The following is a 16,672-nucleotide window of genomic DNA, read 5'->3' on the forward strand; positions in this document are numbered from 1 at the left end:
ATTCCAGTCTGCCCTCCAGGGGTCCTCTGGTTATTTCCACTTGACGCCTTCTTCAGCCGATGGACACTGGATTCTTAGGCTGGCACCTCCCTGATCATTCCTTTATTATCCACACCAAGCATCCATCCACATACATCCTCTATCTCTATTTTAATCACAATTCTTAATACAACAAAAGGGCGGGTAGTCTCTGGGTGCTGTTTCTGTTGTTACAGAGTATTGCTTTGAGTCCCACAGTATTCTTGTCAGCAAGTTAAAGAAGTATGGGCTGGATGGAAGCACTACAAGGTGGGTAGAAAGCTGGCTAGATTGTCGGGCTCAACGGGTAGTGATCAATGGCTCCATGTCTAGTTGGCAGCCGGTATCTAGCGGAGTGCCCCAAGGGTCGGTCCTGGGGCCAGTTTTGTTCAATATCTTCATTAATGATCTGGAGGATGGTGTGGATTGCACCCTCAGCAAGTTTGCGGATGACACTAAACTGGGAGGAGTGGTAGATACGCTGGAGGGTAGGGATAGGATACAGAGGGACCCTAGACAAATTGGAGGATTGGGCCAAAAGAAATCTGATGAGGTTCAACAAGGACAAGCGCAGAGTCCTGCACTTAGGACGGAAGAATCCAATGCACTGCTACAGACTAGGGACCGAATGGCTAGGCAGCAGTTCTGCAGAGAAGGACCTAAGGGTGACAGTGGATGAGAAGCTGGATATGAGTCAACAGTGTGCCCTTGTTGCCAAGAAGGCCAATGGCATTTTGGGGTGTATAAGTAGGGGCACTGCCAGCAGATCGAGGGACGTGATCGTTCCCCTCTATTCGACATTGGTGAGGCCTCATCTGGAGTACCGTGTCCAGTTTTGGGCTCCACACTACAAGAAGGATGTGGAGAAATTGGAGAGAGTCCAGCGAAGGGCAACAAAAATGATTAAGGGACTGGAACACATGAGTTATGAGGAGAGGGTCAGGGAACTGGGATTGTTTAGTCCACGGAAGAGAAGAATGACGGGGGATTTAATAGCTGCTTTTAACTACCTGAAAGGTGGATCCAAAGAGGATGGATCTAGACTATTCTCAGTGATAGCAGATGGCAGGACAAGGAGTAATGGTCTCAAGTTGCAGTGGGGGAGGTTTAGGTTGGATATTAGGAAAAACTTTTTCATTAGGAGGGTGGTGAAACACTGGAATGCATTACCTAGGGAGGTGGTGGAATCCCCTTCCTTAGAAGTTTTTAAGGTCAGGCTTGACAAAGCCCTGGCTGGGATGATTTAATTGGGATTGGTCCTGCTCTGGGCAGGGGGTTGGACTGGATGGCCTCCAGAGGTCCCTTCCAACTCTGTTATTCTGATTCTATGAGTCTCTCTCTGTGTGAATTGCTTTGAGAACAGACTCTGTCTTAGAATGTACTAACGCAATTAACAGCTTGCAAGTTTCACACATAGAGGGAGAGAAACAGTACCAAAAACCAAGAGACCTCTTAATTAGTAATACCTTGGAATTTAAACTATGGGGAATCAAACTCATTTATGATTTTAATACAGAACTTCTTTAATATGATCCAACACCATCTAGCAAACAAGGAAATAAATGTTTAAGTCATTCATTCCATCTACACTTTATTCGCTATTTAATCAACTCAACTCCTGCCTTTCCTCGGTTCTTTCACTCTCATCCTAATTAACTAATAAGGGTAACCTTACCTCCAGCTATAATTACATACACACACTTCTATAGTTTCTACAAAAAATTAATATCAAATTTAGAACAAGCACAAAAATACAGCCATTAACATAACTTTTTCAAACATTATAAAAAAAAAACCACAGTGCAACCATCATTCACAGTTGAACACTAACCCTCACTTGCACATGCCCCTATAAAAACAGATACAAGGTGATCTACAAAAGCCACATCTATCCTAATTAGACCAATACACATGGCCAGAATTCAAAGGCATCTCCTGGTTGCTCAGGAGGAGGGTGGATACATAGTAGGCTGTGGATGGTGGAAGGAGATATCTGTTGTTGAAAAGGAATGAATGAGTTGAGTGAATAATTTAACTGTTTACATCTTTGGGCATGTCTACACTGGCAAAGTTGCAGTGCCACTCAGAGAGCGCAGAAGGAAGATTGCTGTTGTGTGTTCACACGGTCAGCTGCCTGTGCAATAGCATGTTCACACTTGTGGCACTTGCAGCGCTATTTGGAGCGGTGCACTCTGGGCAACTATCCCACAGAGCACCTCTTTCTCTTTTGCCGCTAAGACTTGTGGGAAGGCGGAGGGGGTCACAGGGCATCCTGGGTCAAGTCCCAATACCCCATGATGCATTGCTTCATGTCCCAGGAATCCCTGTGCTTCCGTCCGCATTTGGCACCATCTTTCAACGGTTTGTGTACTGTGCGCCCTGCCTCTTTCAGGCTGCAGGAATGGATCCCAAACTTATGACCAGTATGCTGCTCGCTCTGACCAACACCTCACAAGTGGCAGTGGAGTTATTCCTTAAACTACAAAGGCAAGAAGAGCGTGACATTGATCTTGCCACATGAAGTAGCTACGACATGAGATTGCTTGTGGCATTCACAGAGATGCTGACCACAGTGGAACACCGCTTTTGGGCTCAGGAAACAAGCACTGAGTGGTGGGATCACATTGTGATGCACGTATGGGATGATGAGCAGTGGCTACAGAACTTTCGCATGAGGAAAGCCACATTCATAAGACTCTGTGATGAGCTCGCCCCAGCCCTGCACATGAGAACGAGAGCTGCCCTGTCGCTGGAGAAACGTGTGGCAATTGCACTGTGGAAGCCGGCTACTCCAGACTGCTACTGATCAGTCGCTAACCAGTTTGGAGTGGGAAAGTCGACTGTTGGAGTCATGTTGATGGAAGTGTGCAGGACCATTAATTGCATCCTGCTCCGAAAGACCATGACTCTGGGCAACATACCTGACGTGGATAGCTTTGTACAAATGGGCTTCCCTAACTGCGGAGGGGTGATAGATGGCATGCACATTCCAATTCTGACACCAGATCACCTAGCCACAAAATACATTAATCGCAAGGGGTATTTCTCAATGGTTCTCCAGGTGCTTGTGGATCACCATGGGCGTTTCATGGACATTAACGCAGGCTGGTCTGGAAAGGTGCATGACATACGCATCTTTTGGAACACAGGCCTGTTCAAGAAGCTGCAAGCAGGAACTTTGGCCGTTTAAATCCCACTGGTGATGCCTGTATGGGAAGCTGGACATGGCTGATGACAATATTCCTATGCTTATAGCCGCATGCTGTATGCGCCATAATATTTGTGAAGGAAAGGGTGAAAGCCTCCCTCAGGGCTGGACCACAGAGGCTCAGAGCCTGGAAGCTGAGTTTGAACAGTCAGAGACCAGGGCTATTAGAGGGGCATAGCATGGGGCCATAAGGATCAGGGATGCCTTGAGGCAGCAATTTGAAGCTGAAAGCCATTAATATTTGCTGCTATACTCTGGATTGCAGTGCTTGTAATGCTAGGAGATGACTGGTACACATGATTCAATACGGGGGTTTAACATAATTGTATGTTGCTTTGCAGTGCTCTTTTTGCTTTCACTTAATAGAATAAAGATTGCTTTCAAACCAACACAATTCTTTTATTAAAAGACAACAAACAGAGGAGAGAGTCAAACGACAAAAATACAGTAGCAGGGAGGGGGAAGGGAAGGTCTCCAGAGGAGAAGGGGTCCCAGGATGATTACAGATTTGTGTATGTTCAGGGATCAGACCTAACCTTCTCCTTTGGAGTACAGTGCAGGGGGTGCTGTACTTCAACAGGGCCAAACTGCAGAGGGATGGGTGTTGAGTGCAGTGGGTAGTGGAAGTCCACACTGCGGGACTGTGAGGAGGGAGGCGTGAAATGCTGCAGGTAGAGAGTGGAGCCAGGAGGTTGATAGTGTGTTGGTGGTGGGTGTGGGAGGGAAAGAGTTTTGTGACAGCGGCTACAGGGGAGGGTGGGCTCAGAGCTGCTCGGTTTGAAAAGCTTGTATCGCCTGGAACGTGTCCACTGGGTGCTCCATAACATTTAAGAGCCGCTCCATGGCTTCTTTCTGGTGTGCTGCGTTCTCCTTTCGGTCCCCCTTCTCACTGTCCCGCCACTCCTTCAATTCCTGTTTTTCGGCGGCGGAGTGCATCATAACCTCATGGAGAAAATCCTCCTTAGTTCTTCCTGGCCGCTTTCTAATTCTGCACAGCCGTTCTGCCGCCAATAAGGGAGGTTGGGCTCCCAAGGTTCTCTCTGTGAAGTTTAAATGCAACATTTTACAGAAACAGTACTGTTTGCAACATTGACTCAGTGCTTTAAAACACAGCCAGTACTCACGCAGCTGTCACTAAGTGGCTGACCCCAGGCAAGCACACATGAGCCACAAGGCCCCCCAAAATGGTGCGTAGCCGCAGGAGCAGGGTAAATCACTCTTCCGGGACCCTGCTGTACACTGGGCACGTGGCTCTTGGGGAAAGCCAGCACTGTAGGGGGGCCTGATGATCACATCCTGTGGAAAGTGTGGGGACAGGAATGATTATTATGGAAGATATCTCGCTGCTGAGGGTGAGCAGGGAATCAAGGGAGGGTCTTCTCCAAGCCTGCAGCTTCCGCCCTGGCCCCTATGCAGCTCACCTGTGTGCAGCAATGCCTCCCCTCCCCCGTGATGGCACAGTGGCATGGGCAAGTTACCGTTAATGGGGCAAGAAACAAAGCAGCTCTGCTGAAGAACCTGCAGCAGCAGATTGCCCAGTATCTCCATGAGCGTTTCCTGGAGATCTCTAAGGGAGATTCTCATGAAGTGAGGGAGTCTATCAACAGCCTGTTCCGCAGCTCAGACTAGGCATGCAGTGGGAGACAAGCCTGCTTTCTGTAACCCTCCTGCCCCCACAAAATCAGATCCACTTACCAAGGGCCTCCTTTCCTGTTTGTGCTTCGCCAAGATCCAACTGCTGTGACTTGTTAGGCTCCTCCAGGGTAGAAAAGAGCTGCTGGCTGCATGCATCTCTGGCCTCCGAGCCATCCCGAGCCTCTGGGTCCCGCTCCCCCTCTTCGTCCAAGATTTCCTCCTCCTGGCTCGGTCCACTCTCGACTGGTACACGAGCCAACGAAATATTCACTGTGGCCTTCACAGTGGAGGTGGGGTTGCCACAGAGTCTCACGTCCAGCTCTTTGCAGAATCGGCAGCTCGTGGGTGCAGCACCGGAGTAATGGTTTGCCTCCCGTGTCTTGTGCTAGGCGTTCCGCAGCTCCTTCACTTTTACCCTGCGCTGCAATGTGTCCTGGTCATGGCCTCTTTCTATCATGCATCGTGAAATCTGTTCGCAGGCATCATAATTCCTACTGCTTGAGCGCAGCCAGGACTGCACAGCCTCCTCTCCCCAAATGCCAATGAGGTCCAGCAGCTCAACATTGCTCCAAGCGGGGAATCGCCTGGTGCGTGTAGCAGGCGTGGCCACCTGGAATGATGCGCTGAGACCACTACATGCATCATCGAGCAAACAGGAAGGAATGTACAGGGTGGGGCTCACGGTTGGTCACCTGAGGGCAGGGCAGTAGACTTTAAACTGATGACCCGAGAGAGAGGTGGGAACAGGCATTGTGGGACACCTCCCGGAGGCCAATCGCAGCGCTGTAATCGCCACTGTGTCTACACTGGCACCACAACACTGCAGCCCCAGCGCACAAAGCTGTACGTCTCTGGTTTTTTAGAGCGATACAACTGCACAGTTTCTGTGCACTAGGTGGCTTGGCAGTGCGTACACCTTGGGAGTTACAGCGCAGAAAGCTGCTTTACTGCACAGAAACTTGCTGGTGTAGACAGGGCCTAAGTCTGAGAATCTCCTCAGAGCATCACAGCTAAATACAAGGTGGAACAGATTGTTTTTAGCATAAGTAGTTAACAGATATTTCAAGGCACCATTCAAGGTGAAGTGGCCCATTAACACCCCTCCAGTTATAGGAAGGAAAAGGACAGAAGGGGGCAAAATGGCAGCTGGGGATGAGGGGGTTAGTGGGTTACAGATTGTTGTAATAAGCCATAAATCCACTTTCTCTATTCAGAACAACAGATGCAAACCCTGCAGACAGACACACTACTATGATGATCAGTGCCCCCCACGACACACCTTTCAAGATGCACGGGTTCCACACATGCCTATCACAACATATGGTGTACCTCATCCAGTGCACTAAATGCTCTAACTAATGGCACGTCTTTCACATGGAAGAAAAAAACACATATCCCAGAAGAAAAATAGCAAAGATTTCCTCATACCATGGAACAATCTATCCCCCAGTGAGTAACAATAATCAATTCCTGGTTTTCTAAACTTTTGAAAGTCAAGCCCCATAATCAGAAAAACAAAACCAGTTGCACACCCCCTTGCACTCTTCCCTTTGAGGTGTAAAGCCCCCCGCCCCCATCTTCATGTCCACATCTTGCACTGAAATATATCAAGTGGGAAGGGGAGACGAAATGAACACCAACTCCTGAGCAGACACTGGGTGTGCAGTCCTGACCCAGCAGCCCTGAGGGGCTTTCCCACAAAAGAGGGGGCACCCCCTTGAACAGTTTGGGTGGCACCCACTGACAACGGAAGTGGTGGGCCCAGCCTAGGCAGGGGGCCCATCCCCCAGGAGAGGGGTGTGGGGGAATGGCCAGAGGGGGTGGATCCAGGCTCCCCCAGGAGCGGGGAATGGCCAAAGGGGGGTCCCCAGAACCCCGGGGGTGACCCCGGCTCACCTGGTGCGCTGGTAGCGGCAGTTGCCGTACAGGAAGTACCGGCAGATGTGGAGCTGGCCGCACTGGCCCCCGCAGCCGGGTCCCGGCCCGCCGTGCTCCGGGCACAGCCGCACCGCGCTCGTGGCCACCACCACCCGCTGCTCCTGGGGCGGGCCGCCGGGCGAGCCGGGCCCCGGCCGGGTCACCAGCGTGAACCGCTTCGGCTCCGCCAGCAACAGGCTGTCCAGGCTGGGACTCAGGGCCGGGAGCCGCCGCGACAGCTCGCCCTGCTCCAGGGAGCCGCCGGCGGAGCAGAGCGCCTGCAGCGCCTGGCTGGGCAGCGCGGGGCGGGCCATCCCGGGCAGCTGCGAACCCCGCGCCCCGCCGCCCCCTGGTGCGGCTCCGCCGGGAGGCCCCGCCGAACCCCCCGGCCCCCTGGTGCGGCTCCGCCGGGAGGCCCCGCCGAACCCCACGGCCCCCTGGTGCGGCTCCGCCGGGAGGACTCCGAACGCTTGGTGCGGCCCCGCCGGGAAGCCCTCTCCCCGACCACTTAGTGCAGCTCCGCCCCGGCGCACCCTGCAGCCTCTTTGCCTATTTATTGTTGTGAACCTCCCGCAGAGAAACGAAACTGAAAGCGGCTCTTCGCGCAGCTACCCTACCCGCCCCGCCCCCCCGGGAGCCCGAGCCGCCCCCGGCCTGAGGGCGTCCCCATGTAGCACCCGTGACCCGGCACCGCTGTATTAGCTGCCGCCGCGGGTCCGGGAGGCGGAGTCGCCCCTCCAGGAAGTTCCGCTGCAGATCAGCGCGGTGGCCAATGCACGGACCTGCCTGCCCTCCCGGGCCGCTGCAGCCGGGGGGTGGCGAGCACACTGCGCCGTAAACAGCATCTTGACGCCTTGGCCTCAGGCTCCCTCAGCGGCCCGCGCTAAATCCGCTGCTGCCACTGACTTTGCCCTCTACACTGGTATCACACCAGCGCTGCTGATGCTGCTTCTCCAGCCTCACCCATCCCTCGCGGCCTGGCTCCCTTTCCGCCCCCCCAAGCTGGGGCGTGCCTACAAACCCAGCAGAGATGCTAACTAGAGCCATGTCGTGCACACAGCCCTCGATGTTTAGCTCTTCTTCAGGAAGTTTACAGCAGCTCTCAAAGATTAGCCACCTTTAAATGGAGTAAGTCGTGTCATTAGCATGTACCCAGGTACAAAGAGTTTGTCAGGTTTTTCCTGGTGGTGAGGTTGAAACCCAGGTCACCTAAATTACATGATTGCCCCACCCACAGGACAGGCTTCTGTGTGTCAAGTTTTTTACATCACAGCCCCTCTCTGTCCCTCAGTTTCCCCTATCTGTAAAAGGGGACACTTCCCTCCTTTGTACAGCTCCTTGTGATCTACTGATGAAAACTGCTATATAAGAGCTAAGATTTATTACTTGTTAGTCCAGGGGTGGGCAAACTTTTTGGCTGGAGGGCCACATCTGGGTGGGGAAATTGCATGCAGGGCCAGGGCAGGGGGTTGGGGTGCAGGAGGGAGTGTGGTGTGCAGGAAGGGGCTCAGGGCAAGGGGTTGAGGCAGAGGAGGGGTGTGGTGTACAGGAGGGGGTTCAGGGAGGGGTGTGGAATGCGGGAGAGGGCTCAGGGCCGGGGGTTGGTGTGCAGGAGGGGTGCAAGGTGCAGCAGGGGGCTCAGGGCAGGAGGTTGGGGTGCAGGGGGTTGCAACTGGGGCTCAGGGCAGGGAGTTGGGGTGCAGGAGGGGTGCAGCAGGGAGCTCAAGGGGGTGGGGTGCAGGGTGTGGCAGGAGGGGTTCGGGCTCCAGCCCAGTGCCACTTACCTGGAGCAGCTCTGGGGTGGCAGCGGCGCGCACCAAGCCCAGGGCAAACAGGCAGGAAACCTGCCCTGGCCCCACGCCGCTCCCGGAAGTGGCCGGCACCATGTTCCTGCTGCCCCTGGGAGAGAGGGGGCAGAGGGCTCCGCTCGCTGCCCTTGCTGCGCCTCCAGGTACTCCCCAAAGCTCCCATTGGCCGCAGTTCCCCATTCCTGGCCAATGGGAGCTGCGGGGGGTGGTTCCTGGAGGCGAATGCCGTGCACGGAGCCCTCTGCCCTGCCCCTCCATCTCCCCAGGGGCCACAGGGATGTCGTGCCGGCCGCTTCTGGGAGCGGCACGGGGCCTGCAGCGCCATGGGAGTGGCAATCCCGCGGGCTGGATCCAAAGTTCTGAGGGGCTGGATACGGCCCATGGGCCATAGTTTGCCTACCCCTGTGTTAGTCAATGCCGTTTCATTGCACTGCAATGTAAGCATGGCACAACATTGTGACACACATGGCTTGTAAACTCTTATTGGGGCAGAGATCACCTTTTTATTATGTGTGTGCACAGTGCGTAGAACAATGGGTCTCTGGTCTTTAATGGGGCTTCTAGGCCAGGGGTTCTCAAACTGGGGGTCGGGACCCCTCAGGCAGTTGCGAGGTTATTACATGAGGGGTCGCGAGCTGTCAGCCTCCATCCCAAACCCTGCTTTGCCTCCAGCATTTATAATAGTGTTAAATATATTAAAAAGTTGTTTTAATTTATAAGCGGGGGGGGGGGGGGGAGGGTCACTCAGAGGCTTGCCATGTGAAAGGGGTCACCGGTATAAAAGTTTGAGAAACACTGTTCTAGCACTACTGCAATACAAATAATATAAATGCATGGCAAAAAAAAAATCTTTGTTTATGAAAAATTAGGGTTTCCCAGTGACCGCTCATGTCCTTCCAGAATGTAGAGTTCAACAAAATTTCAGAAAACCAGGAAATGCAGAGTTAGGGTCAAGGTGGATATGATTTAAATCAAATCAAATCATGATTTAAATCACTAGCCAGGAAGACTCAGTTTAATCATGGATTTCTACATAAAAGTGCATTCTTGTCGGTTGTTATAACCTTAATACGTATTCTTCATAACTCAGAGATAGATGTAGGTTTCATTTTTAGAAGGTACACACTATACATTTTTAAGTGATTTATTTTGAAAACTTTTCAGACTAGTTTTACAGCTATATCAGAAAATGAATGATTGTTTGGTTATTTCATTTACCACAGGTAATTGAAGCAGATATTTATGAAGTCATTGGGAGGTGAACTATCTCCAATTCAACAGGTTAACCATTAATATTTGGAGGATTTTCTTGTCATGCTGTATTAGGAGGAGAACATCACCAAACAGACATTTAAATTGTTTTATTCAACTAAAACAACAGTGTTATGTATTCTGAATTTTTTTCTTCAACAGCAAACGTATAATATTTTAACAAAACAAGCATATGAATTTTTGAATTTAGTTAAACATTCAAGTTTTTTAAAATCAGGTTTGTTCTCATTAAAATTGTTTTAACTAAAATAGTTAAATGAAATTTTTTTTTAAAAAAAAACAAAAATTAAATTGACGGTGTCAGCCAGGTCAACATGAGAAACTTAAAATATTGGCTTCAGCAGCTAAACTCGGTCGTCTTCACCTTCAATTTCCTGTTTGTTCATAATCTGGAAAAGAAAAACAAGCTTTCCTGCTTTTTCAGGTCCCAAACGATTTCTCAATTTGGAATGAATTAGTCCAAAGGAAGAAAATATTCTTTCTACGCCGGCGGAAGAAGCTACTGCTGTTAAAAGTGAGATTATCCAAGTGCTTAAGTGACTTCCACCAGTTCACTGGTGTGACTTTCTTTAAAGCAGGGGTCTCGAAGTCCCGGCCCACGGGCCATCTGCGGCCCAAGAACCTCCCCACTGCAGCCCGCAGAGGAGAGATGCAGGCAGACACGCTGCCGGCAATGTCTGCTGGAGGCGCCGCCCCCCACAGCTCCCATTGGCTGGGGGAGAGGGACAGAGATACCATCACTAGTCACCAGGCAGAGTCAGCCATGGAGGCAACATCACTTTTTTCCACAGTGAATATAAACAAGTCAAAATACCGAACACAACTATCTGATGCCCACCTTGCTGCAATCCTGAAGGTTTCAACTGCTCAGTCACTGAGGCCAAACATCAACAAGCTGACAGAACTGAAGTGTTGCCAGGTAACTGGCAAACATTAAAAACTCTCTGGCAGGTGAAGAATTGTATAAAGTTTTATGACAGTTTTATTATTTCTAAGAAATTCCAAATAAAAAATACAATATAAACATTTTCTTTTCTGAACACCATCTTCAGTGACATTATTGGTCCTCTGGGAGGATTTGAGGCACTGGCCCTAAGGTAAATTGAGTTTGAGACCCCTGCTTTAAAGCATCATCAGCAAACATATATTTCTTGAATGGTTCACCCTTAGCTCTGAAGTTTATTATAGTTGGCATTATGGAGGGATGATTGCTGGATGTCCATGTCATAGCCAACTCCTTTTCTTCAGCAGTTGAGGTTTGATCCTGGTACCAAATATTGAGAATATTTGCAAGAAAATGAGCTGGAGACAGTGCTTGTCCCACTCATTTTTTAATGTTTCTAATTTAATTCTGTCATTGCATATTTCTCTTTTTAAGATCTCACTCAGTTCCTTCCAAATTTCAACAGCGTCAGCAATAAAACAGCTATTTCCCTGCATTTTGTTCAAGGCTACAGAAATAGGCTTCAGGGTACTCAGCATGTGTTCAACATTTCTCTTAAGCCCAGTGTTGAGAACTTTGGCTGTGACAGTGCCATCTATTTTTTCACAATTTTGTTCACAAACTTTCACCAGATTAGGCCAGTTCTTGATATAGTGCTCAAAACAGTCCACTACTGAGTTCCATCGCACATCGTGTGGGAGAGTTAGCTTGGTTCCTCCCACTTTTTTCAGAGCAGCTGCTGCAAAGTTGTTGTTACAGAAGTATTTTGCAATTTCAACAACATTAGCCTTTATTTCTGGACACTGAAGTCTTTGGCTAGGAGGTGCGTCAAATGAGCACCGCAACCATATGTTACTAGCTTGGGACTCTCTTCTAAATAATTTCTTCTCATCTTGGATTTTGCGTTTGCATTTGCAACATTGTCTGTGACCAAGCTGCATACTAGACATTTGAATTTTTTTTTCACAGTTTGTTATAGCTTTTACTGCTACTTCTTGTAAGTATTCTGCTGTGTGTGCATTTCCTGATTTATCTGTTGTTTCTGTAAGAAAAGCAATCCCTTCTTCTGTTGTCACACAAGCACATACAACAGGATCATTGTGGACGTTGCTCCACGCATCAAAACTCAGCTTAACAATTTTACCCTCTAGACCTTTTGCACACTGCTCAATTTCTCTTTCATACGCTTTATCCAGCAATTTGCCTGCGACATCTGCTCTGTTGGGTGGACTGCATCCTGGTCTTAATGACTGAACCATGTTAATGAAGTGTGGGTTCTCAATCATACGGAAAGGAGAGTTTGCTGCATAAACAAACTGGGCAATTTTTTCATCAATTACCTCTTTTAGTAATCTGCTGGTTCTTATCACAAACTTATCTATGGTTGTTTCTGGATGATGGAGATTTTTTTTTCTTTTTGCTACAGGTGATATACTGTGGCTATGTGACATACATGATGTGACTGAAATACTATCATTGGCAGATAACTCTGAAACTATAGAAAATGATGGTGTTCTTGAGGGTGGATAGTCTTCAGAATCCTGTATATTGAGGATGGATTCTCCTAAACAAAATAAGTCAATGCAGTTATTTAATTATTATTACCATACTGCTTATTTAGTATTACTCATTGCATTCACTGACACTCAGTACTACTTTAAAGTGAAATTGTAAAAGGAAGATCTGCCTATTTCAGCTATTTATTTTTTATCACAATTGCATCTAAAATGATAGTACCATAGAGTAACAACTATATATTTTGCTCAAACATGAGAATTCAGGAATAGTCTAGAAGGAAGACAGGCAGTTCTTAAGGAAGAAGTATGAAATAAAAAAGTTTACCAACCTGAAGATCCTGCATGTTCAGACGTGTTTCTTTCATCATCTTCAACGCAGCTTCCTCCTGAGAAGGAACACTTCTCATGATGTTGTTTCATTCAGGCAACCAGGCCTTGCATTTCTTTGTTGCACTGTTTGCATTTTGCACACATGCCTGTCTTACCCACAGGTAGGGGAACTTCATTAAAATATTCCCAAACTGGGTCCCATTTACAGCCTGCTGCCATTATAGGTTTTCCCTTCCAGTGAGAGAATGGTATGGTAGATGTCAAATCAATGAAGGCTACACTCAGAAAGACCTCAAGACTTCTGGAATTTGCTGCTCAAACAGTTTCACTTTGGTTTCCACTGCCGTCCCTCCCTTCTCACATTTATGTCCAGACTTCTTCTCCTTGTCCAGATCTGTTTCACTCCCAATAATCTTCTATTAATCGAACTTTTTGAAACTTTGCACTTTTAGAGAGAGGAAAGGGATTGACTGTGTACACAAATTTGCAGAGGGACAATAGCAGGGATGGCCAATCTGTGGCTTCGGAGTCACATGCGGCTCTTCAGAGGTTAATATGCGGCTCCTTGCATAGGCGCCAACTCTGGGGCTGGAGCTACGGGTGCCAACTTTCCAATGTGCTACAGGGTGCTCACTGCTCAACCCCTGGCTCTGCCCCAGGCCCCAGTCCCACTCCACTCCTTCCCCCAAAGCCCCTGCCCCTTCCCCTGAGTCTGCTGCGCCCTTGCTCCTCCTGGTTTTCTGAAGTCTGAGGTTTGCTGAACTCACCATTGTGGACGGACAAGAGCAGTCACTAGGGAACCTTAATTCTGTGTTAACTTTGGGGGGGATCCATCTAATTTTCTAGTTATTTTAACAGAAAGAAGGCTTGGTAAGAATTAGTGGTCACTGGTGCAGTTGTGAGCCAAGTGAACTAGTGATTCTGGCCCTATATTAGGTCCTGCTTTGAGCAGGGGGCTGGACTAGATGACCTCCTGAGGTCCCTTCCAACCCTGATATTCTGTTATTCTATTCTATGTTTCTATAGCTTTCTCCCTTCCTCCACTCAGTCCCACCAACCACTCCTGTTCATTCCAGGCCAGCCGGCCAACCCCTACCATGCTATTTTGTCCAGGCTTCCCTCCACCCCAAGCCCCCAGATCCTGGCTCGTCTAAGAAGGCACATGGAGAGGGATCAGACTCCCCTCAAGGGGCGGAGGGCCCCAGATCCTGGCATATACACACAGTAAGCCCAGGAGCAGGGCTGATGCACACTCAGGGACCCCCACATTCCAGCTCAAAAGTAGGGAGGTAAGGAGTGGGGCTCAGACCCCCCCAGCTCTTGGCACACTCAGAAGGGGAGAATGTGGAGCTGACAGGTGCTCCTGCCCCTACTCTCCCCGAGCACCTCTGCTGCCACTCACCCCCATGTGTCCCTCACCTGAGCCCCACAACCCCTCTTACCTCCTCTACCACCCAACCCTATTTATCCTTCTTCCCCTCAATCAGCCCCAAACCCCTCTTATCCCTATCCTTCCCTCCTCCACTCCCAAAAATGCCTCTCCCCTGCCAGCAAGCATTCACATATTTTTTATTTTTTTAACAAAAATACTTTGATTACATTCACCCAAAAATTTTAAAAAAGCAAAGCCCTGACAAAGACAGATTTTTAAGCAACATGCCATCCAATCTTCCCCAGATCTCTGCCCATGATAAGAGTCAGACTGAGGTTGGCTGGCTGGGTCAGGTTCAAAGGCTATTATTTAATCCCCTGGAGCTACAGCTGCTGTAAAACTTTGAAGGCTAACAATCATGTTAACTCTTCTGTTTACATATGCTCAGTATAATCCATTAGGTGCACAAATAAGCACATGAGGCACGTAAGGAACCTAACTGGAGAAGCAATTTTTAAAAAAAATGTTTTAATTTGATTTCCCCCAAAGGGCTGATTGATGGGTGACATGCACTCTGTGAGGATAACCCTCAAGTATTGGAGACCCTGGTGCGATGGTCTGAGCCCTGAGTTGACCTCTATCTGTGAGCAAAGAAAGGGTGCCAAAATCTCTCAACTTTTAGAAAAGCTGGATTTATTTTGAGGGCTGTATCTTGGGAACCCTCTGGTCTAATAGCCCCCAAATTGGCTCTCCAACAGAAACCTATGCCCCAGTGAGACACACCAAATTTCAAGGCAATCCAAGAAACCATGTAGATTTTAGAACACACAGAATATTAGAGCTTTAAACAGAAAGCTGGTCTTAACCTTAACTGTAGCAGAGCTCTTGCTCTGCTATAATAATTACACACACAAAAACGATGTTAAAAGAACACTATTAAGGTTACAAAGGAAGCACTCAGTATGCATCTTCCCCCCACAAAACACACATTTTGCACACATATGCTTTTTTCATCCCCAGGTTTTCCAGATGTAGCTACACCAGTGCAAATGTCAGGTGCAGATGCACGGTCCAGACATCAGATGAGATTTGTACCGTTGCGACTTACTTTAGTAAATTGCCAATGTTCATTGTACCAGTGTAATGTGTCTAGTTTAGGGCATTTCACTGGTGTAATTAAATCAATGTAGTTAAATCAGTGCAAATTTCCCTAATCTGGACCAGCACCTTGTCTCGTTGTGCTGTGAGAAAGTGCTGGTGGACAGATCTCCACAACACCAAAACACTGCCATTTTTTATTAAAACTGGCACCCTTGTCAGAAAACTCAGCATAAAAATCAGGGTTTGAATGAATACTGAAACTGAATTGTCATCTTACCACAACAGGTGGTCCCAGGAGCATGTTTGTACTGCAGCTGAGGAAAGTTTGTACTGCAGCTGTGGGTGCTGACCCTGCTCTCGGGCATCTCTAGGAGCAGAGCTGTCAATCTGGCACTCTTCACAGGCACTAAAATTAAATCACAAAATAAACCAACATTAATACAGCTTTGCATAGAGAAGATTTCTAGTTTTCAGAGTTGCACTTAAATGGAAACAGCCTTTTTTTTCTCCCCGTATACTCATACGAAAAGTAAACCAGAGTATGTTCCTGTTATAATAAAATTGGTCACGTGAAGTTTTATTTGTTTGTTTAGCATCATGTTCCTCAGGAAGACAGATTTGATACAACTTCCCCAGCTATGAATTATCTATAAACAAAATTATATTTTTCTCTTCTTTAGGAGTATTTTGTATGAAAGGGAATGTAAGTTTCTTTTTGTTTACAAAATCAAATCTCTTCAGCATATAAGCTAGTTGAAGGAGGAAAAAAAGCAACTAACTCCTTCTCCCCAATTAAATCTCCCAATTAAAAATAAGGATACATACATGTTTCATTAAAGTTAATTGTGACATAATTACATTTGATTTATTACACCCATGATAAATTACCACTTTGTGAGCTGACCTTGCAGTGAGGTCCATTCAAGTACCCCCATGGATTTCTGTATAGATGGCAGTGGTCAATCCACGTGGAATTTATAACAGGATCAGGGCCTTAGTTACAGCAGTTTCAATCAGCAACTCTTTGCTAACATCTTATTCCAGAGCTGAAATGTGGCACCATAAAAATGATCTTTAAGATATTTTTTGGGTCTGAATCACTATATTCATATTTACGCATTACAAATAATAAACTTATGAATAGTGACATTAATTTTAATTGCAGAAACTTTATTACTTAATCTGTTTAATCTTCACTTGAGTTTATCCACCTTAAAAGTGTGACAACTAAATGGTTTTTCAGCTGATGTATTTATATGCATCTTTAAAGCACCCATCATTGTAGTATAATAAAGGTGCCAACATCCCCTCCCCCATATTTTTAGCCCTACTTCTAGATGGAAGTTTGAAGTTCCCCTAAACAGAATATCTATAATTAGTAACAGATATAGAATGGATTTTTATGAGTATTGATGTTGAAGACTTTTGCAAAGGTTATGAGAGAAACAAGATGGGTGAGGTAATAATATCTTTTACTGGACCAACTTCTATTGGTAAAAGAGACAAGCTTTTGAGCTACACAGAGCTCTGTGTACTCTAGTAGATGCACCT

General features: G+C 47.7%; 1 protein-coding gene and 1 long non-coding RNA gene across 4 annotated transcripts in view; one reads left to right on the forward strand and one right to left on the reverse strand.

The window, feature by feature from the left end:
- The window catches only part of LOC102934814 (protein mono-ADP-ribosyltransferase PARP12), a 35,861-nt gene extending 28,625 nt beyond the window's left edge, over positions 1-7,236 (reverse strand). For both annotated transcript variants that reach the window (XM_037879405.2, XM_037879412.2), the window contains exon 1: positions 6,758-7,236. In XM_037879405.2, the coding sequence (XP_037735333.1) occupies positions 6,758-7,092 (335 nt within the window). In that variant the 5' untranslated portion in view covers positions 7,093-7,236. The remainder of the gene's footprint in view (positions 1-6,757) is intronic.
- Positions 7,237-7,400: 164 nt separating this feature from the next.
- On the forward strand, positions 7,401-11,163 carry LOC119563833. Of its 2 annotated transcripts, none has more exons than XR_006289160.1 (2): positions 7,401-7,934; positions 9,810-11,163. It is a non-coding gene; the product is annotated as an uncharacterized LOC119563833 (long non-coding RNA). The 2 variants fall into 2 exon arrangements; XR_005222465.2 differs by having other exon boundaries at positions 7,401-7,906.
- Positions 11,164-16,672: the final 5,509 nt, after the last annotated feature.

The sequence above is a fragment of the Chelonia mydas genome, chromosome 1, assembly GCF_015237465.2.
Source record: "Chelonia mydas isolate rCheMyd1 chromosome 1, rCheMyd1.pri.v2, whole genome shotgun sequence".
In the NCBI taxonomy this organism is placed as follows: domain Eukaryota; kingdom Metazoa; phylum Chordata; order Testudines; family Cheloniidae; genus Chelonia; species Chelonia mydas.